Source organism: Apaloderma vittatum, unplaced genomic scaffold, assembly GCF_000703405.1.
Source record: "Apaloderma vittatum isolate BGI_N311 unplaced genomic scaffold, ASM70340v1 scaffold10720, whole genome shotgun sequence".
NCBI classification, from domain to species: domain Eukaryota; kingdom Metazoa; phylum Chordata; class Aves; order Trogoniformes; family Trogonidae; genus Apaloderma; species Apaloderma vittatum.
Genome location: NW_009696210.1, coordinates 23,275 through 50,584, shown reverse-complemented (window position 1 = coordinate 50,584; position 27,310 = coordinate 23,275). Strand labels below are relative to the sequence as shown.

The following is a 27,310-nucleotide window of genomic DNA, read 5'->3' as shown; positions in this document are numbered from 1 at the left end:
TTCCTGCTGTATGTGAAATATGATTAAAATTCCCACAAAAGACTTAAAAAGCAAGAAGGCATTTTCCTCATAGAAGTCATATGCTTTAAGCTAATCTGATGATGCTTTGGGGACCTTTGGAGTGTTTAGAATTGGCAGAACTTAAGTATCAAGTGAGAAACCCAAGTTCATACCTTTTGTTTTGAGATGGTGGAAGGTGTCATGGGCTTGTAACAGATCGGACCAACTCTTGGGCTAAACACTACAGAGCAGAGGGACTCTTGGCACGTGAAAAATTAACAGTTAAGATCCATGGTGTCAAATCAAAATTAATTTTGGTAGTAGATAATGAAGACTCTATTGATCCAGGAGTTAGATTCTACTTTGGGTGCTAGGCCACGGGTCAGTTATACAGTTCTACTTCTCACCAGAGAGATGCAGTTTTCTCTGGTTGTTTCTCCAGTTTCAATCTTGAAAAGAACACATTTTTTAAAACCATCAGCATTCCTTAAAAACACGTATTTCGAAAGAAACATCACTACTCCCATGAGTAACATGGAATGATCCTTAATGTTTTCTACTGGAACTTACTGACATTTAGAACAGGGCAGTCCAATTTAAAGTGTAGAACAATATTCTGCAAGTCCGTTCAAGGAACTGTATTTCACTTTGAGAATAATATCTATTTTTGTACTTGGAAAACGTCTATGAATGTTTTACGATGTGGTAGGAGTTCATAAGTAGAACTGTTAGGACAGATGCGTTGCTACATTGGAGACACGGAAAAATTTGCCTCATGGAATTGTGGGAAGTTTTTCCTTCATGTGCGATGAGAGAGGGCAGAAGACTTGACCTGAAGTCCTGTCTCTGTGGATTTTCTATCAGTTGGATGATAGTATCTGATGCATCCTTCACTGACAAACCTCCTCACTTGCTTTAGGAGCCCTTTTTTGTTTATCAGATTGGCAGGAGTGCTGTATGACCTCTCTGAGCTGCCAGTCATCTATTGGAATAGTTCTGAGACCTAAAGGTTGTCTTAGACGGTGGAGCTCATCATACGGCTTAGAGTGACTCTTAAGAGAAATCATGCAGTTGCAAACTCATGTAAAACTCCCTTAAATAACCGCTTCTGTCTGATTCCTTCTACTGATTTTAATTTTATTCACTTGTGCGTGCCTGGGATAATACTTTATTTCATTGCTTTGCCTACATTATTATATTGAGTCCCCTCTTGTATGGCGCTCTGATACTAAATTTGATTTATTGGACCATTGATGTTTTCTATTAAGTATTTTTTGATGAGCAAGTTGAGCCACGCTGATAAATGCAATTCAGAAACAATGTGTGATTTTTACTGTGTTTTAGTGGGGTTTTTTTGTTAACCAGACATGAAATTTAATTATCCCTTAGCATTCCTTTATTGATGCATAAGTATGTGTAACTGTTATCCTGAGCATAGTGAGAGACAACTAGAAAGTATGAAACCAAGCAAAAGGCAGGAAGGGGAGGCAGCATTATTCGCTTTGAGAATTCTTATTTCAGCCCAACATCCTAGACTGAAAAGAAATAATATTTGTATGAGTGTTATTGTCAGGCTGAAAAGACCAAACCTTCCACTTGATAAGCAAGTACCGTGTGCCTAGAAGTCATGTTTCTCTGCAGGTCATAATAGAGTCTTTTTTTGCCAGATATCTCTTTATATAAGTACTAAGGATCTTAAAATCAGGTTTTGAGAGGCTGGTATTATGAGCAGGTAAGGTAGCAAGGCTGTGTAGGCTTTGTTTCTGCAGACGTTTCTTTGCTGAGTTTTAGCGACAAAAAGGAGTGAGCTTTACCCTAGGGTTTTAAGAGCACATATTTCTAATAGAACTTGGCAGTTCAAGGGCTAAAGAAGCATTTTAATCTTTCGTGCCCACCCAGTCTCTATACAAATGTAAATATGTCTGTCTTTAACAATTTGCCAAGAAATGTGGTTTTAATTTGTTAGCAGCAATCCCACTCCCTGCAGCTCTTTGAGAGTCAAGTCACAAGTCTGGCGGTGCTTTGACGTTTTTCCCCTGTCATGGTGTCATTGTTTATATGATGTCTGCTTCTGCTGTCCTCCTTTTTATGCCTGGAATATTTTTCTTTAATTATTTCACTGCCTAAAAGGAATTTGGGATTACTTGACAGGATGAGAGCAGATTAGCTTTTTTTCTTTCTTTAGCAAGTCCTGAAGTTCCCATAGGAAATAAATAGTATTCCCAAAACAGACGGTGTTTTTTATTTTTTTTTAATTAACTAAAATTATTAAGTCTAATAAGGAAAATAAAGGAAGTATCACCAATAATGGCTGAGTGTCTTAGTAGTATATGGAGTGCCCATTGTTGTTATTTATGACTCTCTTTGCCTTCCATTGTGGACTTATTCCAGCCTTAGGGAGTTTGCATCACTCCTAATAGCAAAAGGCTCTCTGGTTCCCACAGAGTCTTTCAAAGACTGACTCATATGCCTTATGTTAATTGTTCGCCTCTCAAAATACAGCACTTACAGGGTGTGGTTCCAAGGGGAAAATCTACTGTACTTAGAGGGCATGTTCAGAAGTGTTTCACATATAAATCATTTTGATTTTTAATTTTTTTAATGCCTTAACCCTTTTCTGTCACTGCTTTAAGCAATAAGCTATTTGAAAACAAAATAAAAGGTTGATGACAGCGCAGTGAGGGAATGTGTTAGCCCTTCAGCCCCAGCCTGACGCAACTCACAAGTGCCACGGCTTCGGCACCTTTGCCTCTCTCCAGGATCTGTTCCTCACGCCCCGGCGAGCCGGCCCACTCCAGGCAGCGACCATGTGCCGTGTTCATAATCAGATGCAAGTTAGAACTGAGATGCGTCGCTGATCTGCAGCAGTGAGCACGCGTGGACAGGACCCGTCCCCAGTCCTCCTCTGGAGTTTGTGCAAGGTGTTCCTTGCCACCCACTGCCTACCGCTTGTAGAAGAACCACTTCAGCGGCCTGGTGATCCTGTCACAGTCTGCTGTGTTGAGGACTGGAGATTAATCAAGTTAGCCATAGCAGTTACCCTAAAGCACAGATTCAAGTGCTTCTGCCTGCACTCGTGTTCCCTGGCTGGGGAAGAGTGCTCTCCAGCTGCTTTGATGCAGAATGATTGTGCAAGATCCTTCAGTCGGAGTTCTGTGAATGTTACTGGAAGTCAGAAAAGTTTCTACGGACTTTACAGTTAAGAGTCTGTGTCTTCTGTTAAAATCAGCAAAGCTTTTGAGTCACTTAAAAACATTCCCTTCTTTAACAGTTCACAAACTATGAAAACGTATTTAGTCGAGTTAGGGGAGTCCGTACCTCTAACAAGAATAGAAGCAGCAATTAATCCCTGAGATTAAACTAGTTAGGCTTGATTTCTGAGGTTGAAATCATATTGCGTGTATGTCCCACGTGTTTACAGCAGGCAGAAAACATGTATTCTGCCTGCTGTAAACACATTTTGCAGAATTAGTGGACAGAACTTCATGCATCTATCAATACGAATCAGCATGTTTGTGTAATTTGCCCCCGAAAGGAAGGCTCGGAACAGCTGTATTTTTTTTTTAACTGGTGAAATGGCTTTATTTCTTTGCCTGATTACCCTCCTTCTGCTTACAAACCAGGAAGTTGTTTTCACTGGCTTATTCTTTGGGACGGAACGGTGAAGTTTACCCTTTCTCCTTTAAAACAGAAATTAAAATAAAACCAGGCAGGGCTTAATCCCCTCTAAGTGACAGGTTCCTGAGGGCTGTTGCAGGCAGCGATCATGTACGTGTTTTGACCTTGCACCTCCACAGTGTTGCGCTACTTTCTTCAGTTCTTTCGTACTGCCTGGCTCCAGTGTGCCAGCTTCACAGTGCGCAGCAAGAAATGGTGTCAGCGAGTGCTCCTGGCATTTGATGAGCCCCAATCAGAAGTTGCATCACACAGGCTGGGGGAGACAAATGCTATCAAAGAAAAGGAGATGCACAAAGCCTCTTCTCTTCTTGGCTTTGCCATGCCTTTTTTCTCTCCTCTCAGTCGTCTCAGAGATAAGACTTTCTTGAAGTACATGGTAGTTAATAGTGAAGTCGGCAAATGGCCCTTCTCTCACTGAGCTTGTTTCATCGTGAAAGGAAATGCTCACAGCTTGAAGAAAAAGAAGCATTTTCCTTCCCTCCCTCTCGCCCCAATCTCGTATTATATAAAACCATGGTGCTGCTGTTAACTGAGAGCAGAAAGAATTCCCCTGTTGTCCTGTAGTAGCCAACCACTACAAGCTGTGAGCGTTTGAATGTTCGTAGTAAAAGTTTTAACCCTTGCTGCCTTAAATGAGCAAATAACACTCTGTATATTTTGTTGTAAGCGTGGAAAATTATGGGAATTCTTCTGAGAATAAGTGTATAGACCACTGCGCCAGTCAGTCGCTTCAGAAAAAAACCTGACAAACATGCTCCTGTCTGCAAGAGAGATTCCTGGCATTTGTCACAGTTTGAGCCACAAAGATGTCAAATATTTGCCAACAGTTTCCTCAGATGGTTTGGAAAGCTACATCCTTTACATTAGAGTCTTGTTTGTTTGTGGTATATTTTAGCATATGAAGTATGTTCGTTGGGAGCCTGAAAGGGGAGGGAACTGACTAGACTCCCAAATATTAAAAGATGAAAAATAATTCTGTTTCTCTTAGACTGCCCAGATCAAAATAATGAAGAACATCTGTAAGTCTTAGTATTAGAAATGGAGTTTTATGTTGAATAATCATAGCTTGATGTGTCATGTTTTAAACCTGTATTTTCTTCTGGAGCAGAAAGAAGAACTTTCCAGTGGGACGTCTGAATATTTTACTGAGTCTGCTGAGAACAAGAAGCCTCAGATAAGTCTGAATGAACAAATAAAGCAAGACATCTTGAAAAAAATGTATGTCACTGTTCTTTTTTAAGATGTTAAATTTATAATCTGGTAAAATTTGCATGTAATAAAATTTCAAATAATTAAACTCCTTTACAAAAGTTTATTTTAGATTACTGAGAGACTGCTACTGTGGCGTGGATAAGCAGAGAAAGTGATGATTGTTTTGTACGACATGAGAAAAGCTGTTACAACCCACATAGATGTCTCGCGTAGCGCTAGGCAGAATCAAAACAGGGTGTTTTTAACTTGAATGAAGCTCTGAGCCAAAACAAATATGTGATGCTTCAATTTGCTGAAAAACAGTTTGCAAATATATTTTTGAGAGTCTGCAGCGTACCACGATATTAGTCTTGATCTTTGGTCACAACTGAAGAGTGTCCCGGGCGTCATGCAAGGGGAGGGTTAGTCACCCAGCCCAACGTTTTACTGGTCCTCTGCTGCAGCAGGAGGCCATTCTTACCGTAAGGCTGCCGGTCCCCCCAGATCAGTTGTGGAACTGGATTTGCTGTGAACCCTGGCAACTTCTCCTTTTACCTGTGTTGTCTCAACTGTATTGTCTTTAGAAATGAGATTAGATGTGGCAGTACACCAGCTCTGCCTGTTTTGGAAGAGCCCTTGTTCTAAAGAGTTAGCTGTGCCGACCGGTGAACTGCTTGGCATCAGCAGAGCAGCAGAGGGTGGTCTTGGCATGGAATGATCTATATTAATAGATCTCTGGACTCAAAATCTTACGTAGGCAGCTTCAGTACTTGTGTGTGAAGTTCATCTTGCAGCCTATGTGAAATCTGGATTTTAGGTAACGCGCTGTTTATGTACTGACACTCCAGCAGGTCCCTTGTGATCCCATTTTCCTGCGTAATTCCTTTTAGAATATCATCTGCTTGCATTGCCTAAGTCCTTCCCAGATGAATGGGCTTGATGCTAGATGAGTAGTGGTTAACTTTAAAGCAATGCTTTGAAATGTCCTGGGAAAAAATCCAGAGGAACGTTCTAAAATAGAGATTAGAAACTCTCACACAGAGATGTGCACGCTGCCTCTCCCCACCTGCCTCCCTCTATTCTTCAGATATACATTATGCATGTGAATGTATATGGGAATGGTTTGAAATCATTTAGGCACTTATGAAACACTATTTTATCTAGCCAGTTTGGGATTGAATTCAATATACTTATGCTGTGTTGACCTTTAACATCTGTAATGAATCCAGTTCTGCCTCTTGGAATAGAATTTGAACTTCTTCATGGCTTAGTCATTAATAAATAGGGTTCCCCTAGTGCGGTGGAAAATCAGATGGATAACACTTGGTGTTATCCACGCTAGACAAACATTGCTGCTTGTCGAGATGATATACAGCGCTTTTTTCCACATTCAGAAGGAGGGTTGCCCTAGTGGTGTTCCAGAGTTTGTAGGAAGGGCGGATTGAGGCAGCAAGAATTCTTTTTTAATTTAAAAACAAAATGCTTTTTTTATTGCAGTGTGAAAAGGACCAAAACAAGGAAAAATAGCACAAGCAAACCTCAACTCAGCAAGGGCCCCAAGAAAGTGTATCTTGGCTCAGTGGACTCACAGACAGGGAACAGAAAGAACGACTATCAAACTTCTCTCAATCCTCAATCTGAAGTGAGCTGTGGGAGTTCGGGAGTGCTAAAGGATTGCATAAATACAGCTGAGAGCAACGTGGAGCTTCCTGTTTTAGAGCTGGAAAATGATGTTAATCAGAGACAGCCAGCTGGTGTTAGCAGCCAGCAAAAGCCTCACTCTGTGGAGCGGTCGAAGCTGAGTCTTCTAAGCGAGACCCTTCCTCGTAGCTCTGAGTCAGCACTGCTGGGTCCAAAACAAAGTCCAGAAGTGACCAAAACACAGGCTCAACAAAAGAGCTGTGGTTCAGAAGAAAAGCTAGAGCATTTTGAAAAAGTATCCTCTGGAGGGACTCCTTTAATCCCTAGCAATACAGAAATGAATAAGTGTGATGACGCCTGTTTAGATCCATCCCTGGAGGAGAAGACCCCAATTAATTCCAGATTGTTTACTAAAGAAGACACGACAAAGGCTGCGTCTGATGAGGAGTCACCAACTTTGAGAGAAAACCTCTCCCAGCCTCTTTCTGTGAGGAACAATATAGCGCAGACAAGCCAAAATGAGCAAAACACGACCACTGAAACGTTGCCTGGGATGCCAGCGTCATGTCCAGAACTGCAGCCTGTGTCTTCAGAGAAGCTCGCTCAGAAAAGAAAAAAAGAAGTTGAAAACGGCCTCTGGAAGTTAAAACTGCGAAGGCTTAGAAAGCCATAAAGTCTGAAGTGTTACCTTGCTGGCATGGGTGAACGGCCAAATTTGTGTTAGGAAAGCATATGCAAAAAGTGGCAAGCAATTCAAAATATTGAAAAGTAATAAAAATACAAAGTCAAAACTAGGTAAAACTTTTAAACAAAATTTAGTTAACTAAGTATCTTAGTCATTTAGAACTAACGCAGATAGTTCTGTTAAGTCTTTAGCAATTAAATGTTAACATTATACGAATCAGTGTAGTATTTACAGAAAGAAAAATCTCTTAGGATATTTTCTGAGCAAAATTTTAGATCTATTTATGTTTTAGTACTATTAAAAAGTCCCATCAGCTGGTGACAGCGAAGTGAAAACCACTTTTGTGATCTGTTATCAGATGCAGTTTCCGAACTCAGAGTTTATTTTAGCAAAACAATAATCCTTTCTCTGTTAGGAAAGGATTAGGTTAATTCACATGATCTTTACAACAGTAAGGCAACATGAGGTTATTTTAAACCTTTAACCAAGATTTAATGTTCCTGATAATTTAAGGCCCACCTTTTCAGTGGGGGGTTCAAAATAACCGTAATTTTTGCTTGTACGGTTTGATACGCATATTTATTTCTAACCCAAGCTGTGGACTCAAGCCACCATGAATTCGGTCTCTGGAAAAGCAAAGATTGGTTTTATATTTGCAGTCGCCTGGATGTTCCAACAGTGCTCACATACACAAACACACAGACCCATCTCCATGCATCCGTGTTTCAAAATCAGGCCTTGTTTGTCTGCAAGGACAACATCTGAGTTATTTGTTACTTTAAGGTAGAGCAACTTAATTGCACAGTGCTTCTTCCTCCTGCTTTTGTAACTTGTATGCTAATGAGCTAAGGAAATGTCCTTTTTACTTCATGCTTATCTTTTTTAAATGTCTACAATAAAATTATAAGCAATTTTCTCTCATTGTTCTTCACAATCAGTGAGACTGCAGACGTTTTATTTGAAGCAATTTTGAAAAATCTTACTGACACGCAGGCACGACTGTGGATATCCTCATTTAGATGAAGCAGCACATTCACATCCATAAGCATTATTGTTGGTAGTGAAATCCAGGTCCTTACACAGGTCCTTGCAGAGTTAGCAACCCAGCAGCTGACAGCAAGACTCTGTCAACTGAACAGCATCTTTCTGCTCTAAGTAATTTCTGCTTTTGCTAGAAATTAAAAAGATTCTGCATGCCTGCTAAAAGACATTTTCTCTTTTTTTTTTTCTTTCAGCCTGTTTGCGTGCTGTTTCTCACAGTGCTTTGCAATAAGGTTGCTAATGCTTACCGATTTTCAGGTTCTGCAAAAAGGTCTTTCCTACTAACAGCAAAACCGAGGCTGCAAATGAACCTGGGGACGTATGTGTGCTATTGTCTCTTGTATGGACTCGAGATACTGGGCTAGAAAGGGAGTAAAAAGTGCCTTTTTGATGGTCTTAAAAGAACCATAAGGACATTTAATTAAGTATTTATCAGAAAAATAAGTGCAATAGAATAATTTGATAGTTTATTTTAAAGTCTTAGTGTGGATTTTTCTGGGTGGCTTCTTTGAGTTCCTACAGTGAATAAACTGATAAAAAATGGTATGAGCAGGTAATCTAGGTGGCAGTTTTAAATTTCCATGATTTCTACTTTGCTTTTCCTTGAATCTTTGTGATGATGTTATGGGAGAGGTTTAGTTGATGATGTAGTAATGGACACACGTTGAGTTTGTAAAATCCCTTCAGTTACTTAATTTCATTCTGGTTAGGAAAAAGACCTGGTGCTTGCTTGTGCAAACTGGCAAACGCATTGATTATATCTGGAAGTTGTGGATGGTCTTGAGCAATTACCTCCAAACTGTTACTGCTAAGTTTTGGATTCTGAAGCTTCCCTACTTGCCACTCTGCTCCCCTAATCCATTGAAATCAAGTATTAGAAACCAGAGGGCAACCACGTATAGTTTGTATCATCACATACTACTATTGTATACAGTTTAACCTCATAATTGCAATTCAGTTTCAATCTTAATTGAATAACGTTCCTGCGTGCACCCTTACAAATGAGTGCTATACATTTTTAAGGGGGTTGGGCAGATTAAACCATTGTCCATGTGGCTAAGAACACTTTTTTTCCTTCAGACTATTTTATTATGTTACGTGAAAAGGTGTTTTCCATCACCTCAGTGATAGCATGGGAACATCCCTCTTTTAAAACAGTGGTCGTGCAACAATAAAACATGTTGGGTTAGATCCATTAAAGGTGTTCGAGCCTAGAGAGTCAGAACAAATACAAGTGGACTTTCTCAAGAGTGTGTAGTTGCATCATTCACAAGGTTCATTACTGACCTGTTAGATTCCAGGGCTCTTTGTAGCTGTGTATTTAGTGCTTAGTTACTTAAAAAGGTGTCTCTTGGGTTCCTTTAAGAAGCTACCTCTTAGATCCTCTCAGAAATGTGGCTATTCAGGGAAAAAGCTTTGAATTCATGGTCATTCCTGAAGTTTAGATGGTGTTGCTGCTCAAAACTGTTCTCCCTTTTGTCTGTGCAGCAGGACTGTTATAAAAGTTTCCCTTTTGCAAGCCTTGTGGGTGCTTTATGTGATACCATGACGTGCAGGCTGCATTGATACCGTATGTCTTTGTTATCTCTGTACTTTAAGGTCAACATCTTCTTCTCAGTCTTTGTGTTTTTCTTTAGGAACAGCCCACCTGCACCCAGGTGATTGGCAGAGGTGTGGTCTGACATGCTCTTAAATCACAAACCTGATTTCCTGAATCAGGCTTAGGGGTGGGGAGAAAACAAAAAAGCAGCTGGAAACTGAGCTAGAGTAAAATTAGCAGTTTGCAAGTCTTGGCTGTGGCTGAGCGGCATTAGCACGCCTTTCTGTTAAAAGAAATAAATATTTAAGGTTCTGTTCTGTTCTGAAACTACTGTTGAAGCACAGAAACAATCAGTTTGGTTCATTTAGTCTCTTGTGTTTATTATGTTGGATTTTTTTAATTTTCAGAACTTCTTCGAACTCCTCCAAAATATGTGTCTATCTGAGACTGGCTAAAGCCCACAATGCAGAGCTCACATTGAAAAATACTTGTTTGTCTCAAAGAGAAATAACTGTCTATTCCAAATCTGCCAGCTTTGTTTTTTGTTGGGTTTTTTTCCCTAATGAATCATCCGTATAATTTGATCTGTGCTGTTTGCTGATAATGAAACAGTCCTTTCCTAGTCAAACACTTTCTAATGTGTGCAGACTATCGTTTCCATTATTCTTTACATCAAAGTACTTAAAAATATTTGTTTAGTGAACTTTTGTGTTTAAACATGCTTCAAAAGCTAGACCCGCCTTTTACCATATTTATATAAAAAGAGGAAGCAAGCTGATGTAAATTCTCCTTTGCCCAGTGTGGATCGGTAGGAAGGTTTTAACTATCGCGAGAGTTCTTTTTGAATAATAAACTCTGTGCTGGTTCTGGTATTATCTCTCCGGCTGTAGCTGTGCATACCGGGGTCTAGAGTGTGAGTTTGTGTGTTATTACAGTTGTGCAGCCGCACGTCTGCATTACGCCTGACTTGAATAATTTCAAGAGCACCTGTTTCTAACAAAAAAAGAAAAAGAAAAAAAAAAAGAAAATTTTAAGAACTAAAGCTTTTCCTTGCTACAGAAGATTTTGACTGGGGGAGGTGTTAAGTAGCCTTCTCAAGGTGTTTATTTTGTCAGTGTGAACTTTTTTCCCTCTCTCCCCTCCGCATGTGAGTCGCATTGGTGAAGTTTTAAGTGACGTTTTTATATCATTGGCTTTCAACTGGAGAATGGATTCTTTTTAAAGAAAAAGATGGAGGTAATATTTTTTTTTGCTTTGCAGTTGGAATAAGAAGGATGTAAAATGTGGTTAGGTTGTCCCAGATTGCGTTGTTCCAAGTAGTTATCTCCTTGACTATATCAGTATCTAATAGAAAGTTTTGTACTGTATTAAAACGCCCTAATGCAGGCTTGAGCAAACAGAGTTAATACTATCAAGAGCCTCTTAGCCAGCAGTGGGAAGTGTGGGTTGGCCTCAGAAATTAGCTTTAATAAAAGGCACTCCTCGCTTCTTTGCTTTCTGCTTTTTTCTTCTCTAATAAGCACTAACTGGCAGCCAAAAACCTTTGTGAACGAGAAGATGTGGGATGGGGGAATAGCAGCACACGGAGGCTTTCATCAGAGGGATATCAAAGCGTTCTGCAGCTGAACCTGGGAGGGATATGAATATGCTTATTTTGACGGTTGGGGCAGCACTGAGGGCAAGCAGTTTCTTCAAGGTAAAGCAAGCGGGTTAAGGAACTCATCCTACAAATTATTTTCAGCAACTTGGTGAAGTATTTTTAAACACTGTTCTCCCATCTCGTTCACTTCCACCCCCCACCCCCCTAATAATTAAAATGAACCTGGTAGTGCATGACCTTGTCCTTTCCAGAGTGGCAATAAGGTGACATTTTTAGATGGGGACTGTTTATTTGTTTGCTGTTGGCTTATGCTGAGAAATTGTAAAGGAGTTGTGAAAATGATGTAGTGTCACGGGGCATTTCAGCTGTAACCTGGAAATGGAGCAGGAAGTTAACCTCCACCATCCTACCTCCTTTACTGTCCATTTATATTATTCCAGAGCCAGGAACTGGTGCCTGTGAGAGCTGACTGTGCACTTTTTTGGAATGAGAATTTCGCCAATTTGCTCCTGTTCTGTCAGAGTTAGATCCTTTAGTATAGCTGAGACAAAGTACTTTAGTAGTAGGAATTGGTGATCTAGCTCCATAACTGCTTTATTTGCTGCCATAATAATTATCTTTTTGATTTATGCGTCAGATCTTTAAAGAAAAGTGTCTTGAGCTCTAATTCTAGAATTGGGCATGCCCCTTTTTAATATTAATATGATCTCACAGTGCTAGAATGAAAAGAGTAGAGGTGTATTTCTCCACCCTGTAGAGAAACTGGTTGAAACAGTTTTCACATCACAGAGAAGGTGCTTGCTGGAGGGTTGGGGCTGGAACTCTGGTCAGACGCCCTGTCCGATACTGCTTTGCTCCGCTGCTGCCTCAGTGCTGGGGAGGCCATCGGCTGAACCTCCAACTGGTGGCCAAAAGACCATACAGAACCTTCACTGCTTTCCTCCTCAGCCACAGAAATTGGAATTAGTCTTTGCATGGCTGTTTTTCTGGGTTTTTCCCCTCCTTTGGGCCTTTAAAAGCAAACTCGGTGTGCACTGGTCAAGAGCAGTGATGATGGCCACTGGTGTCAATACTGAAAATGAGGAAGTTGACGTTCTTAAATATTCTTGTTTCGTTTAGAAGGGGAGCGGGAGCTTATGCAATCACTTCCATCTTCTGGGGAGGAAAAGGCTGAATTTGGTACTTCCCTTGTCAGAACCTCTTGTCTTTGCCTACACTAATAAAAGCATTGAGCCTCCGCCTTGGGCTTGTTCCAGAGGGACTCTGCAAATGCCGAGGGTAGGGATCTGCAACCTTGTACATTTTCTAGCTTAGCAGGGAGCTGGTTAAAAATGTTAACTCTTGCTGCGCAGGTGTGTCAGTTGGGGTCAGAGCAAACCTTCCTGTGGAAAGGAAAACAGCCTCATCAGCAGAATCGCTTGAAGGTGCTCATCTCCAGTTCAGGCCCTGAACTGGTTTCTGTTACTCACTGCAGATGCAGAAGCGGTAGCTGGCTGCCATTTACCCCTATTAGCAATGCAGAAGTAGCTGTTCCCAAGGCTGTCTTTCCCCCAGTGACATGTATATGTTGGCATTAAGGCTGATGTAACGTGCATCATCAGCGCCTTTTCGCTCGTTAACTCTACGTAAGATGGGCCCTTTCCATGCGGAGGAGCGGAGGCTTTGATGTGGCTGTGTGCAGCTCAGGTTGAACCAAACCCAGATTCGACAGGTTCAATTAGGTTGTAGGTAGAGCAAAGCTGAGGGTGCTAAGGGGAGTAATTTTTTTTTTTAATTATTTTTCTAAGCTATGTTTAAATGGCAGCTCAGGAAACACATTTTTCAGTTCTTATATAATTTAAGGATCCAAAGGACAAACACACATGAGCAGCAGGAAAGTTCTCCTGACTAAACAGAATGTATCTTCCAGGAGTAGTAAACTGTGAACTGGCAAAGTATAATTTCCACACAGGTAAATGTGCCTTGGTATTGTAGCGGGAGAGCCTTAAACTTCACGTCTCTTACTTATTTTCCTGGCACTGGAAAGCACTCCATATAGCAGCCTGCAGCTTGGAGGTGGTTCTGGCCTTTGGAGCCTTTTACACACAAGCGTAAATTTTGAAGCTACCACTGAGAGACGAGGATGTAATTTTTAGATACCTTTGTAACAATTTCACAGAATTCTCTGCCCTCTCTGTGCACAACTTGTGCGGCTCCGATTTTGTCACGCTGTGAGCGAGCGATGGAATGAGTTATATGGGAAAAAGAGGTTGTGTATGGAGAAGCTGTGCAGTAACACCACCTCTGCATGGTCGATGCAGAGCTTTGTAGGACCGGCAAGGCTGGAAATAAATAAATGGATACTGTGTTGAGGCTTTGACAAGCTTGAGTAACCCAGGTTTTGTTCTACACTAAGTCTTAAGAGCTTTCAACAGCTTTGTCACTATATTCAGTCATTGAGTCTGTAATTAGAAGTCACCTGTCAAATACATGTTCCCAGGACTAGCAAAAGCTGTATTTTTCCTTTTTTTTTTGCTTAATAGAAGGCAGACTCAGATTTATTCCTACAAATTCTTGTATAAATGTTTCTTTTAGAAGAGGTAGTTGGTTTCTGCATCGTGGAATTTCAGACTGTGAACAGTAGACATCGGGAAGATGGTTAATTCAACATTAAAAGTATGGAAAAGGGAATTATTGGTCAGACAAAGCTAATCTTGTTGACTTCCCCTGCAGCAGGCAGTAAACTCATGATTCTCTGGTACTGAAGTTATGTGACATGGGATTGTGAAGGGTGAGAGCACTCCCCCTCCCACAGTAGCGCAGGGATAAGTTAGAAACCTCTTTTTGAAGCGAGTTAAAATGAAATAAAAAGTAACACTATATAGATTTTTATCTGTTTTTTTTTTTTACACAGCTGTAAAGAAGGTACAGAACAGAATGTGTCTTGCTATCAGATCTTTGGAAGTGCTCATAGTACTCCTAGCACAGCCATCTTTATATAAAGTATCTGTATTTACCACAAACAAAATGTGAAAGAAAAGGCCTAACCTTGCAGTGGATGGGTTTAAGCTGAAGTACAATCAGCAGCCAGACCCTGGGTTATGTTATTTTTCAGCTGAGACACAGTTAATTGTTCCCTCAGCCTTGTGCTAGCAAGCACATTACTGGAACAAATTTGCAGCTTCATCCAGAAGCCGTGCTACTGTCAGAGCTGCCAGACTTCCACACGCAGCCCCTCTTCGGTGGGAGAGGCTGCATTAGTTAAGCATTAAAAGCCATCGCGTTGAATATTTTAAGAGTTTATTTTATGCTTTACAAAGCACATTGTTGCCCATTAGAAATCAGTATGATCTATGGCTCCCTTCCCATCCAGGTCAGCAGTTTGTATCTTGCCTAGCTACTTAAGATTTGGTTACTATCTGGTGGTAGCTCATTGGCCTGTGCAAAGTCAACTCATTGCACAACTCCAGTCGCATCCTTCTCCTCCTCTCAGAAGTACATGGCCGTGCCTCAGCCAAAAGCCAGAGAGAACAAGGGACACACTGCTCTCAAACCCCTTCAGTCTGATTTAGAGCCAGGGGGTAATGCGTCAGCATCTGAGGCCCCCAAAAAAACCAACAAAAAACCCCAACAAAACACAAAACCACTGAGTCCACAGAAAGCACAGGCAGGTCTTGGAAACGTAACCTGGCACCTGCCGCTGGGCTTTGCACTGCTAACGAGTCAGGAGTGCCTCCAAGCTCAATAATCTCCACGCTCTTTCATGTTTTCATACAAAAAATTTAATAAATATTACTTTTCAAGATTTATTGCCAGGAACAACACATCAAAGATGTATTTTCATATAACACTAATATCACAATACAAGGTATCTTCATGATCTCAATGGTTAACCACCGAGATTACTATGTTTATAAGCCTTTTGATCTTAAACGTCGTAATAGCACTTTGATTTCCTCACTTGTTAAGGCGGGCAGTGTAATCTATGGCAAACCTACACAGTGATCTTACTGGACATTCTACTGTTCAAGTATTCAACAACTAGCTTATTAGAATACTCCCTAAATGCAGTAGATTACAAAAAAAGTCAAATCTACAAGTGGTTCAGTATTACATATTCATGGTGAGAAAAAAAAAATAATTAGAATTTACAAAAGAAGATTGCTGTGTTTCCAACTTCACACGCTAATTTGATATTTTAATTACATGCAACCACTCACATTTCATCTACATAAAGTAATAGCTCAGTTTTGTTCCCTTAAACTGCTTCTTAGCAGATTATCTGCCTGTCACTCGTTTTTCAAGTCTAAAGCAGCAAAAAAAAATTTTCTAGTCTAATCATCTAAACTGCCTCAGTCAGTACTTACAAATAGTCTTAAAGTGATACTATGGAAGGTGTTTCAAACGTTTGACATTGTACAAAAACCAGCATCAAGGCATGAAAGCCCATCCTATTAAAAATAAACTATTTTAGAACACCTTAGTTTTGGCATATAGGCAACATGTAACAAGAAAATAAATTCAAAATAGAGAAGCCACAAGCTTACAATGCTATCAAAAACCTTCAACTCTAAACACATACATATAAATAAAAAGGAATGATATTTTAAGGCTCTTGATTATTAAGTTAATAAATCAAATATACACAGTGATTAATAAAAAAGAATTATTTACATATCTATACAAACTTCTATTTTTGACACATTTTCCTCTTTAAATTCTTCATTTACCAGCAACTGCTGACAAGTTCCCCCCACCCGCCCCCAACAAAAATACAATAAAAAAATAAATAATAAACTTATTTTTGATAGTTGCTGTGGTTCTGAGCTGCAAAGGCACTTTCAAATACAGAACTAGTTGTACGTCACCATAAAACCAATATACAAAAAACTCAAATTCAATAAATATAAATAAAATGTATTATTCTAAAGAAACTGTATAAATCGGGACATCTGGCAGAATAAAAAAAAAAAAATTAACACTAAGGAAGAGTAATAAGGCTATGTTAATACCTTATGAAACGTTTCCATGATGTATCAGCTACAGCTGAATTTACGGGAGGGCACTTTTGACTAGTTTTGCATAGATGTGAAATGCAGCACTTGGTATTCCAGCCAACCACAGCAACTATCATTGCCAGTGTAAGCCAGCTTGTCAAAACTTAAATTAACACAGGGATTCTAAGTAAATAATAGCCTTAGACTCAAATATTACACAACAGTTGAAGAACTACAAGCTCTTGAGTGCCTTTATAATGCTATTTAAAGGCCCTGCACGGCAGCACCCCGCTGTCTGCTATACGATGTACTCCATTCGGTTGAGGCTTTGTGCACTTTCCAAGTCTCTGTTGTCCTGTTTATTTGTCCAGTTCGGGTGTTTGGTAGGGGTGCTGTTGGGGGGCTTGTCCTCTCTGTCTACCAAAGTGTACGCTGGCTGCTTGGCAAAGCGGGCCTTCTGCTGGTGTTTGTCCATGTCGTCTTCCTCCACCTCTGAATTGTGTGTCCTTATTTTAGCGATTTTAGAGTTTTTGTTCTCGTAGTCTTTAATCGGGACAGTGTTTGCTCCGTGCTTCTCGATGGGGTTTTTTATCTGATTCAGCTGCTCCCTTACGTTGTTGGTAGTGTTGTCATCAGACGCCGTGTGAGTGTGGCTGCTCTGCTTTCTGCGCTTTCGAATGCACCAGTAAAAAACAGTGACCAGGCAACAGATCCAGGCTACCGTTAGGACCGAGCTCAATAACGGCACCAAGAAATCTGGAAGAGATACGAGACCAGTTAACCCTGCCGCAGACCAAGTGTTCCAAACCAGGCTTTCTACAAAACAAAACGCATCTCACACCTTAAAGCTTTTTTCTTTCACTGGGATCTAGATAGTAACATAATGATAATCTTGGCTTTTAGAACACAGCGTGAGTCCAAAGTGAGTCCAGGACTCAGGAGAACTAAATGTCTTTCTCAAAGGCACAGAGCCACTTTTGGCTGGCAGTCATGTGGCTTTGTGCCACTGCCCTGCCACAGCTCTGAGGAAACAGCTCCTGCCCCAAGGCCACATGGGCTCCGTCCCGTGGCAGTCACCTCTCTCCACTGGTGGCTCCCAGTAAGACACCAGCGCACACCCGGTGCCATGTGCAAAACAAAAAATGGGCCTTTCCCACAGTATTTAGCTCCGCGCATCTGGGCAGTGGCATTGCCAGGTAAACATATGGGAGCTCTCAGCACCAGCCAGTTGCTTTCTCCTTCCTTATTTCTCCATAACTAGTGCAGAAAAGTAGCAGCCCTTGTAACAGCTTAGGCTGCTGGTTTAGAGTGGTTCTGGAACTTTGGAGGTTTTTTAAAGCAATAACATCCTGGTGCAAAGCCAGCTGTTGTTCCCAGTCAGTAGGGCCAAGAGGCAGAGATGCTACAAATCTCAAAAGCAAGAAAAAGTGTATCCGCATTGCAAGGCGATTCTAGTCACGGCAAGCGTAGGAGGGTTTGGAGAGAAGGAAAAGCTCACCTGTTTTGTTTTTAACTGGTCGCCGTTGTACTCTGACTTCCGCAACTGCAGCAATTAGTGTGTTGTTACCATCGCGCTTACTGACAAGGTCAATAATCTTATCTGTGATGTCTTTGATTGGGTTTTCATCTTCCCCTATATCTTCTGCAGACTACAGAAGAAGTCATACAATTAATACCAAATGCCAGATCAGACGCGTGGGTAATCTGCTATTTATACCCTTTCGCAATCAATTAAGGCTCTCAGTACTTTAGAAACAAACAAAAAGCCTGGCTCTGGGGAGAAACAAATAATGCAGATTTTTTTGTCCCTACCTTTAAGATGACCACCAAAACACCCCCCAAAAAAACAGTACTCAAGAGAGCATAACAGAAAAATGTTTCACTCTCCCTGTTACACAGTTGCCACCAGATGGTAGCTTTCAGGTACCCACATGTAACCAGGATCTGTTCCCTGTTCTTAAAGGGAATCAGGATGGAAACTAAATCACCAGAAGTGTTTACAAAGCCAGAAATGACCAGTTTTATGAAATCCACATGTTGCACACACATCCAACCAATTAGCTACTAAGACATTTAAAAATATTCCAGGAATACTTACAATAGCAACATGTATTTCATTATTTGCCAAGTGTGAAGGCTCACAGGTAATATAGATGGAATATTCAACAGAGACATTCTTCAGAATATTCAGATTCCTCAATTCATTGCAAATGTGCTCTGTGGTAAGTCCCTGGAGGATACAAAAAAAGGCATTGGTTTTTTTAAATATAGAAGCACACGAACACACAGATAGAAAAACAATTTTTTCTTTGCCCTGAAGTAAGAGTTCTCAGGGAAGAGGTGGCAGAATTCCCTTCAAACCAGCTTTTGTTGTTCTTTGGACATAAAAGCATTTCAGGTAGGAGCCTGTATTAATCCTTTTATAGCCTCTGTTTTCTTTGCTAATAAGGGAACATTGGCTTTTAGTGTACTTCTACCAGACAAATCATTCATTTCATGCACTGGGAAGCAAGCACATGTGTGCCACCGCACGGTGAACTCTGCTCTGCTACCTACCGGTGCCATCATTTCTTTATTAAAGGTAAAGGTGATGTTGGCACAGTTATCCTGGTAGTAAGAATCAGAATTGCATTTGGTCTTCACGGGCTGTTGATTCAAAGGCCAACATTCACCCACTGCAGCGCAAGGGTGAGTGAAACAGTGGTCTTCCTTCACAGGAACACAGGCGTGTCCAGCGGGGCATTCGTTATGACCTTTGGCGTGGATGACACAAGGCCGAGGACCACACCAAACCTGGAGCAGAATAAATACCAGTAAGTAACTGCTGGTTACAGGGCAGAAGAAAGGATAACCCAAACCACAGCACAGCCGTACCTTAGAACAGGTGACTTTTCCATTCAAACACTGACAGGTATTACAGTCGTCGTCCCACTTAGCCCCATCTGGCATTACTCGGGCACTGGTAATGCAAGGCCTTCCTGTAACTGAAGAGTGATTGAACAAAATTATCAACTTCAAAAAAAAAAAAGAAGTGAAAACCAACTCTAAGTTCACCTAAACTTGGTGATAAATTTGCTTCTTCAGTGAAGAAAGATACTTGCTTTAAAACAACAAACAAATACCCCTCCCAAAGCCCTCCCATACAACCACAACCTTGTTAACATGCAGTTATACAGATCTTGCTGCAAGTGTTCTGACCAGCTGTGACATGTGGAATTACCTTCTTGGCATCCTGGACCACTACGACCCGGTGGGCAAATGCAGCGGTACCCATTAATTTCATCTATGCACGTCGCTCCAAAGGCACACGGTGAAGACTGGCATTCATTGATATCTATGATGGGGGAAAGCGGGAAAAAAAAGGAAAAAAAAAGGAGAGTTACTTCATAGTATCCTTTAATTTTGTCAGAAAAAACATGAGAGATTTGCCTACCAGGGCTTTATGTTCATTTTTTAGTGTCTGCTCAGAGAAAGATTCTTATTAGCAGCACTGGTACAATATCAGAGCAAGTTCTTGGAAGTTTCTGCTGTGTGGCCCTAACAAAGATCCAAACCTGACCCCTATGGCTACTTGTGCTTTTCAAGGGCAAGGACATGTTCCCTCCCACAAACACGCTTCCCCTCCTCTGACATACTGCAGTGTTGTCCTCCTAACTTGATTCTTCAGCTGATGACAAATGTTAAACCCCATTCCACTTGTATTGCTACTCTGAAACTTCTATCTCTGTGGCTGTTATTAAAAAAAAAAAAAAAAAAGGCATTAGTGTCCTCCTACCTGTAATTATTATTAAATTACAGGGAAGTGCATACATCACCTCAGGGCTCGTAGGTGGATTATGAACTGACAAGGCTTCTGGCTGGTGCACTTTCATCTTGAGCAGAAACCTCTGCCACCCAAACACATTCTAACTGGGAAGAGTACCCTGAAGGGCATTTCGCCCACTCTCCTGAACCAATAGGTTTCAACTCCAGCTGAATGAATTTCAGGATTTCTTTCATTTTCAGAATAATTCCTGCCCTCCCCAGAAATAAAGAAGGCACAGGACGTGAATCATTAATCTGATCTACCACTTAGCTGAATTAAGATGACTGTCTAGCAACAAGATTCAAGTGAAACAAAAATCCAGGTAGAGCCTCACTGAAATACTTACTGATCCTGCAGTCAGGACCTGCGAAGCCTGGAGCACATTCACACCGGTACCAGTTGTCTCCATCCACACAAGTGCCGCTATTGTAGCTATAGAAAAAAATCATGATATACATTAAAATACTCCTTCACACAAAAGGAATCTAGAATTCTGAAATAACAAGAAAAGCAAAAGATGAAAGATAAACATAATAAACTTACCAAGGGTGAGGACTGCAGTCGTTTGTGTCTGCAAAGCAAAGACAGACAGCATTAAATACTCAGACCTTACAGGCAGTAGACTTGTGTTAGCCAAAACATTCCCCTTATGCCCAAGTTGTTACACTTCGTTCAACTTTAACAAAAAAATGCTGAAACTCTCTACTAAATTGATTCCAGGCTTCTACCACAAAATTTGTTAACTACATTGTGGAACACATGTACACAAGGAGAGATCCTTGTAAAGAATCTAATGGGGGAAAAAAAAAGTGGAAGCAGACAGAGCTGCTTGTAGAAAAAGAATGTGGGAGAAATCAAGACAACATCTGTCTCCACTTAGCTCATTTGCAACTTTCTCATGCCCAGGTCAAGGCTCTATCACATAAAGTCACTAAAAACAAAGATTCAGGTGATGCTAAAGCCTACATCAAACAAGCTTTCCCTTCTGGTTTCAATCTTGACTCCGAGGGCAACAGGATGAGCTCATGTTCTCATCGTGCAACACTCTGGAAAAGTTCAAGCAGCGATGACTTACTCTGAGTACACGTGGGTCCTTCCCAGCCCTCCTTGCAGACACAAGTAAAAGAATCGCCGCTGACTACGCAGGTACCACCGTTATGGCAGGGGTTGGGCAGGCAGCTGCTGTTCCTTGCTGTAACACAAACAAGATTTGTTGGGAAGCCGTCAAAAACTGAGCTGAGAGGAAAAACAGAGGTCACAGATTCAGCGTTGTATCTATCTGCTCCCTGGTGATTATAGGTACTTACCTATATTACAGGTGGCTCCTTCCCACCCTGCAGGACACATGCACTTGAAAGTGTCCCCCTCGTCGTAACATGTTCCTCCGTTGTTGCATGTTGCCTCATCGCACTGGCTGTCACCTGTGAAGAACCCAAACCATCCTTAACACTGGTGCTTTCTTAACGCAGCGCAACAAGTTTAAGCAGCCAAACAGAGCACGCCTGTTACGTTTTGGAAATGCAGAACTTACGGGAGTGGCAAGTTTTTCCTTTCCACCCATTTTTACATTCACAGAAGAAGTCATTGACCAAGTCTCGGCAAGTTCCTCCATTGTGGCAAGGGTTTTTACTGCAGTCATTAATATCTAGATATGTTAAGGAGAGAAAGCAAGCTAAGCAACGTTCATAGAATTGACAGACACTTAGTGCTTGAAAGGTGCATGTCCCTAATTTTGACCCGTTTCAATCATGGATTAAACACTTAAGACTATTTGTAAAGCTTTAAGTACTGTCATAGAAGAATATTCCACCACATTGCTCCAGTTTGTTTTCATTTTACTTGTCATCTTGTTTCAGCAAACAAGAAGTGAAAAGGCCTATTACTTAAACTATCCTATGAGTCAAGTCGAATGCTCACTCCTGTTTCCAAGACTGACAAAATACAAGCGTGATGTGCAGATTTCTCACTCCTAAAATGCTGGGTACTAATGCTAAGGGTTTCATACAGAAAGTTATCCAAAGGGTAGAGCAGAAAATTGAACAGCAGGAGAGCCAGGTTCTACTCCCAGTCCAGCTTCATAACTTGGGTTTAATTCCTACACAAAAGCCTGGGACCCAGTAGACACCTTGTCCTCTGTGGCCTTTGGAGCAGACTTTACGTTGAATTGGCAGTGGTCACTATTGCCTTAAAGACAGAACCTTCCTAACGTTTTTCCAAGAGATCTTTCTGTGTGATGAAGGATGGTTAACTTACTTGTTTCACAATATGTTCCTTCCCAGCCGTCACTACAAATACATTTGTAGGAGTTGATGCCATCGATACAAGTGCCACCGTTTTTACAGGGGTTGCTCTCACAGTCATTAATATCTGCAACAGTTTGGAGGAGAAAAAAAAAAAAATCAAACTAGAAGTACGGGTAGTAGAAGTCATCTTATTGCAGACTATTTCGTGCTACTTTCATTTCTAAGACCCTTTGGAGAGGAAGGGTACAAGCAAGATGAGAAATAGCTGAAAACCAGCATGTGAAGTCATGAGCCTGTCACTCACCAGTTACTATTAAAAACAAACAGGAAAAAAAAATATCAGTAGTCCTTAAGATAAATGCTAAACCCCACTATTAAGTACCTCAGACCTTGTATACATAAGTTTTTCAAAAACATACAATTCAAGGCCAGAAGGTTCATTACGGTGAACTTTCCCCAAGGCCTAGCAAATTCCAATCGGCCTCGCCCAAGCGGGATATGAAAACTTAAAGCAGTTCCAAGGTTCACTGTGTTACAAGAACCTTAAAGCAGTCTGGAAGAAAGGATGGGATTTTTTTCCAAAAAGAGGAGGGGACAGTAAAGTATATTCTCTTTTTAGCTCTTACTCTCATGACAGTAGGTGCCAGTGAATCCTTTGTTGCATTCACAGGTGAATTTTCCACCTGCTTGGCTCTTGCATTTTCCATGAGGCCCACAGACATTTGAAGAAATGTAACGAACCCCTTCTGGTGTGCTGTTAGAAGCTACTGCCACAGTACAGCTGTCAATTACTGCAGAAAAAAAAAAAGAGACTTGTGAGGATTGCCCATTCTACTTGATTGCGTAAGCCAAGAGAAACATTTTAATTTCTAGGGATGGCCGTTTAAAAGACATACATAGCATAAAATGATTTAGGCTGAAAAAGACCTTTAAGATCAAATCCAACTGTAAACCTAACACTGCCACTTCTGTCTGCTTTAAAATCAAAGGACTATACCAACTGTTTGCGCACAAAATAATCATGGCATCTCATCTGAAGGTTGCTGGACCACGGCCATGGCCTGGAATAAATTCAGCAAAGCAGGCCATTTGCTACATGTGTTTTCTGCCCACGTTGACATAACACTGTCTTTCAAATAGCTAATATTTACAAATATTACTCATCTTCTCATACAAATAAGGGCAGTAAGGCACAGGGTAAAATTCAGCCTTTTGATACCAGCGCTACTTCAGTGACTACGCTATCGGAGCTGTATTAAGGCTCCAGCCAGGGGAGGGGCACAAATTTATCACCAGTCATCCCCATTCACCTGCGAGGCAACACAAACCTTCACAAGGAGTTGTGCGGCAGTGATCTTTCAGGTGGGAGCAGTTCTTCCCTTCGTAATCTTCAGGGCAGTTACAGAAATAGTCCATAGCAAGATTGAAGCACTGGGCACCGTTCTGGCAAGGATTCGGCTCACAATAATCTATGTCCAGCTGTATGTGGTGCAGAGAGAGGAAAGAAAAATAAAAAAGGGGGGAAAAACTAGGAGCAGGGGGAAGGCTGAGTGAAACAGAACTTCTATCACAGCTTTCCCTCACTATGACAGGCAGACATTGTGGAATCTGACCTTTTTATCTGCTGCCTCAATAAATTGTTCTTAACGCACAGAGTTTAGTTAGACTTGCAACGATTTCGGCAGACAGCACTCTTGATATTAAACAGCTGCTCAAAGTTAATGGTTAGCGTGCGACAAAACCTGACATGCAACCACTTGCAGTCTGTTTAACAAAAGGAATCCTCGGCAGCCCGTCAGGGGGTTTTGTTGGTTTCTCCCCCCCTCAATATATATTAATCAAGCACTTTCTTGGCAGACTGACAGCGATATCGAGTACAACTTTATACTATGGTTGACTGGTCACAAGGCATTCGGCGTGCAGATCCAGAGCGCTGGTAGGAACGCTGCTGGCTGAGGGCCTGCCTTTCACCCGTGCTTCTTACCTGACAGAGGTTTCCTGAGAAACCAGCGGGACACAGACATTGGAATCCATTGATTTCATCCTGGCAGTGACCCTCATTCATGCAAGGGTTACTTGCACATTCATTGATGTCTTTCTCACAGTGATCTCCTGCATAGCCAGGTGAACAGATACACCGATAACCATTAACCAAGTCCTGGGAAGAAACAAGAAAGTTTAGAGTTAAGGGGTTTTTCCTCCCTTTTGATATATTTTTTTTTTAATTAAAAAAAAAAAAAAAGAGAGAAAAAAGAGAGAAGAAAACCAAAAGACAACAGTGCAAAAAAAATAAACAAACAAACATCTTTTTACTATGTCCAAACAAGGCAAGAAGAATATTAGAATATTTAGGGGGAAAAAAAACCCCAAACCAACAAACACACACACACAAACCAGTACTGGCTCACATTCTTAATTTCCAGGCAGGATACATAAATCGACAGTTGGAAGTGGGGTATCCACATTTACAGCAGGTAGTCTGCACAACAGTCAGCCCATTCACTAGTGACACTGGCAGTAAAAACAAATCATTTTGTGCCCTTACGAGTATTTTTTGCCCTTGCTGCTCTACGGACATACCTGGACACTGTAGCATGGCACAGGCCCTCCCTCTAAGTCAAAGAAACAACAATCTACACCGTCTAATTGCTATTTTCCACGCTATTTGTGTTTAGACTTAGTTGTTTTCATTACTGTGACAAGTTTCAGGAAAACCATAATAATACAGAATGGCTCACCCGACAGGATCCTCCATTCTGACATTGTCCACGACAGTCGTTAATATCTGTAATAAAATTAGTGTGGTTAGAAGGCAAACATATATTTACAGTAGATAGAGTTCAAGTCTCTCAAACTACAGCTAGATAACGCTTTTGTCAAGTTTCCTGCGTGCCTGCCTTGAGATAAGGTTATTGTAATGGGTGGGAAACTCCTACTACAGGCAGTGAAACTTCACATCATTGTTTTAGTCACTTTATCAGAATATGGCTATGTTATGGACTAATGAGTTTGATAAAATTATCTATTTTCATTCCGCACCAACTACTCCCTTTCTAAAAACATCAGCAGCTGGGGTTTAAATCTGAGCTTCGAACTTGGTGGCAGGCATACGTAGACACACACAACTGGAATTATTAAACCCAAAGAGAAAGACACTTACTTATATCACAGTTGTGGCCAGACCAGCCAGTAATGCAGTCACAATAGTAGCTGCCAATCAGGTTCCTGCAGGAGTTGGCATTGACACAAGGTTTGCCCTCACATTCATTCGCATCTGAAAAAAAACAACGTGAACGGCCAAATGCAGGGCTTGTAGGGCAGGTGGGAGGAGGGGGGAAAAAAAAAAAAAGCCCTACAGCCAGTTTTCACAGCAATCACCAGCAGTTCGTTCAGATCTAAGAGGAACTTGTAACGTACAGCATGGATTAGCGTGACTTGAACGAACACAAGTCAATCATACATCAGTCTCTGAAGTTTCTTTCAATTTCTCTGCAATTAGAACATACAGGCTGCGCTAATTATTTGACAATTACCCAGCTACTCATTATGAGCAACTTCCCCCCACCATGCACATCTCAGCTGAGCGTTTTGAAGGAGGAGTGCTGCAGCCTGGTCATTGGGATTAGTGTGCTGGGTAAAGAATGCAGACAGCTCATTCTTCATGAGATCATCCACATTTTGGAACCCAGCTGTGAACTCCTTGGTCTGGAGGAGTTGACATGGCTGAAGGGAGACAGCAACTTTCTCACAGCCTTAAAGGAAGAAATACATGTGGGGGTGGGACTGGAAGGCACACACAAGCACCCTCCCCACTTCAGCTCATTTATGGTTTAAGATATGTCTCTCTGGCTTAGTTAACTATTTCCTTCAACTGCTAGCATGCATCAGCAAAACAACGGCAGAAGAAAGCTTCTGAGACCTAGACCCCTGTTCCTGCAAACACCAACACTTAATATTCTCAATGTACCACAATATGTCCACAGGCTTTGCGGCTATGAACATGCTTATAGCAAAGGCCACAACTGCCCTTGCCTGCTGGGCTATGATCCCTCCCACATTTATGTCCCCCAACTCTAGAGCAACACTGGATGAACATAAAAGCAGTTCTCACCTAGCTGGCATGTCTTGCCAGTCCACTGAGGTGGGCAAATACACTTAAATCCATCGACTAGATCTTGGCAAGTTCCTCCATGACCACAGGGATTTGGCGAACAATCATCAATATCTGTAAGGCAGAGTAAGGAGAGGCTTAGCTCTGTTACCAAACGGGCCGTGGTAGTAACTTAGGAATTTGGTAAATGGTCACTGCCACTCAGGTTTGCCTTGAGGAAGACAACAGGACTTCTACTTGAAATTCCTAGGTCTGCTCTATTTCAGCAAAAGCCTCATTTAAAACTAATAATAGCGTGAAAGCGCATCCAAAGCACAGGGAAAGTTCGTACCTGTGGCCTTTCCACCAAGTCTCCAGACAGCATTTTCAACAAAATGCTACAAAAATGCAGTGTTCTGCTTCTTTCATAAAGCCACTGGCCACTCTGTCCCCAGCAGTTAACAAAATGTTTTGCACGAGCAAAGTAGAAGAAAACGCGTGGTGGTATAAACAGCTGCAACAAACCAGTGCTCAAGCTGGGAAAGGTGAAGTAGGCTGCCCTGTAAGTTTATCAGGACTAGAAAGACTCATCTAAACCAGCAAACAAGCATATTCTTAATACAATTTTAAAAGGACTTACTATCAGTGCAAGTTGGTCCAGCCCAGCCAGGCGCACACACACATTCAAATCCCATAGACGTCTCTAAGCAGCTTCCTCCATTGTGACAAGGATCAGAGAGGCAGGCGTGCTCCGCTGCAGCAGGACACAAGTACATCACTGTAGGGACTAGAGTGATATCACCAGAAGCCACCCCCTGCT

The 27,310-nt window shown here is 41.3% G+C and overlaps 2 protein-coding genes across 2 annotated transcripts in view; one reads left to right on the top strand and one right to left on the bottom strand.

Moving 5' to 3' along the window:
• Positions 1–7,183, top strand: part of SLX4IP (SLX4 interacting protein) — a 37,723-nt gene extending 30,540 nt beyond the window's left edge. Inside the window, exons 5-6 of the mRNA XM_009873973.1 lie at positions 4,787–4,896; positions 6,367–7,183. Coding sequence (XP_009872275.1) covers positions 4,787–4,896; positions 6,367–7,183 — 927 coding nt within the window. The remainder of the gene's footprint in view (positions 1–4,786; positions 4,897–6,366) is intronic.
• Positions 7,184–15,527: 8,344 nt separating this feature from the next.
• JAG1 (jagged 1) overlaps positions 15,528–27,310 on the bottom strand; it is a gene marked incomplete at its 5' end in the record, with an annotated part of 34,254 nt that continues 22,471 nt past the window's right edge. The window contains 19 exons of the mRNA XM_009873962.1: positions 15,528–17,108; positions 17,851–18,001; positions 18,451–18,582; positions 18,909–19,145; positions 19,227–19,336; positions 19,573–19,686; positions 20,504–20,589; positions 20,701–20,728; positions 21,233–21,349; positions 21,465–21,578; positions 21,689–21,802; positions 22,411–22,524; positions 23,027–23,191; positions 23,729–23,879; positions 24,385–24,558; positions 25,139–25,185; positions 25,561–25,674; positions 26,512–26,625; positions 27,131–27,244. Coding sequence (XP_009872264.1) covers positions 16,651–17,108; positions 17,851–18,001; positions 18,451–18,582; positions 18,909–19,145; positions 19,227–19,336; positions 19,573–19,686; positions 20,504–20,589; positions 20,701–20,728; positions 21,233–21,349; positions 21,465–21,578; positions 21,689–21,802; positions 22,411–22,524; positions 23,027–23,191; positions 23,729–23,879; positions 24,385–24,558; positions 25,139–25,185; positions 25,561–25,674; positions 26,512–26,625; positions 27,131–27,244 — 2,654 coding nt within the window. The remainder of the gene's footprint in view (positions 17,109–17,850; positions 18,002–18,450; positions 18,583–18,908; positions 19,146–19,226; positions 19,337–19,572; positions 19,687–20,503; positions 20,590–20,700; positions 20,729–21,232; positions 21,350–21,464; positions 21,579–21,688; positions 21,803–22,410; positions 22,525–23,026; positions 23,192–23,728; positions 23,880–24,384; positions 24,559–25,138; positions 25,186–25,560; positions 25,675–26,511; positions 26,626–27,130; positions 27,245–27,310) is intronic.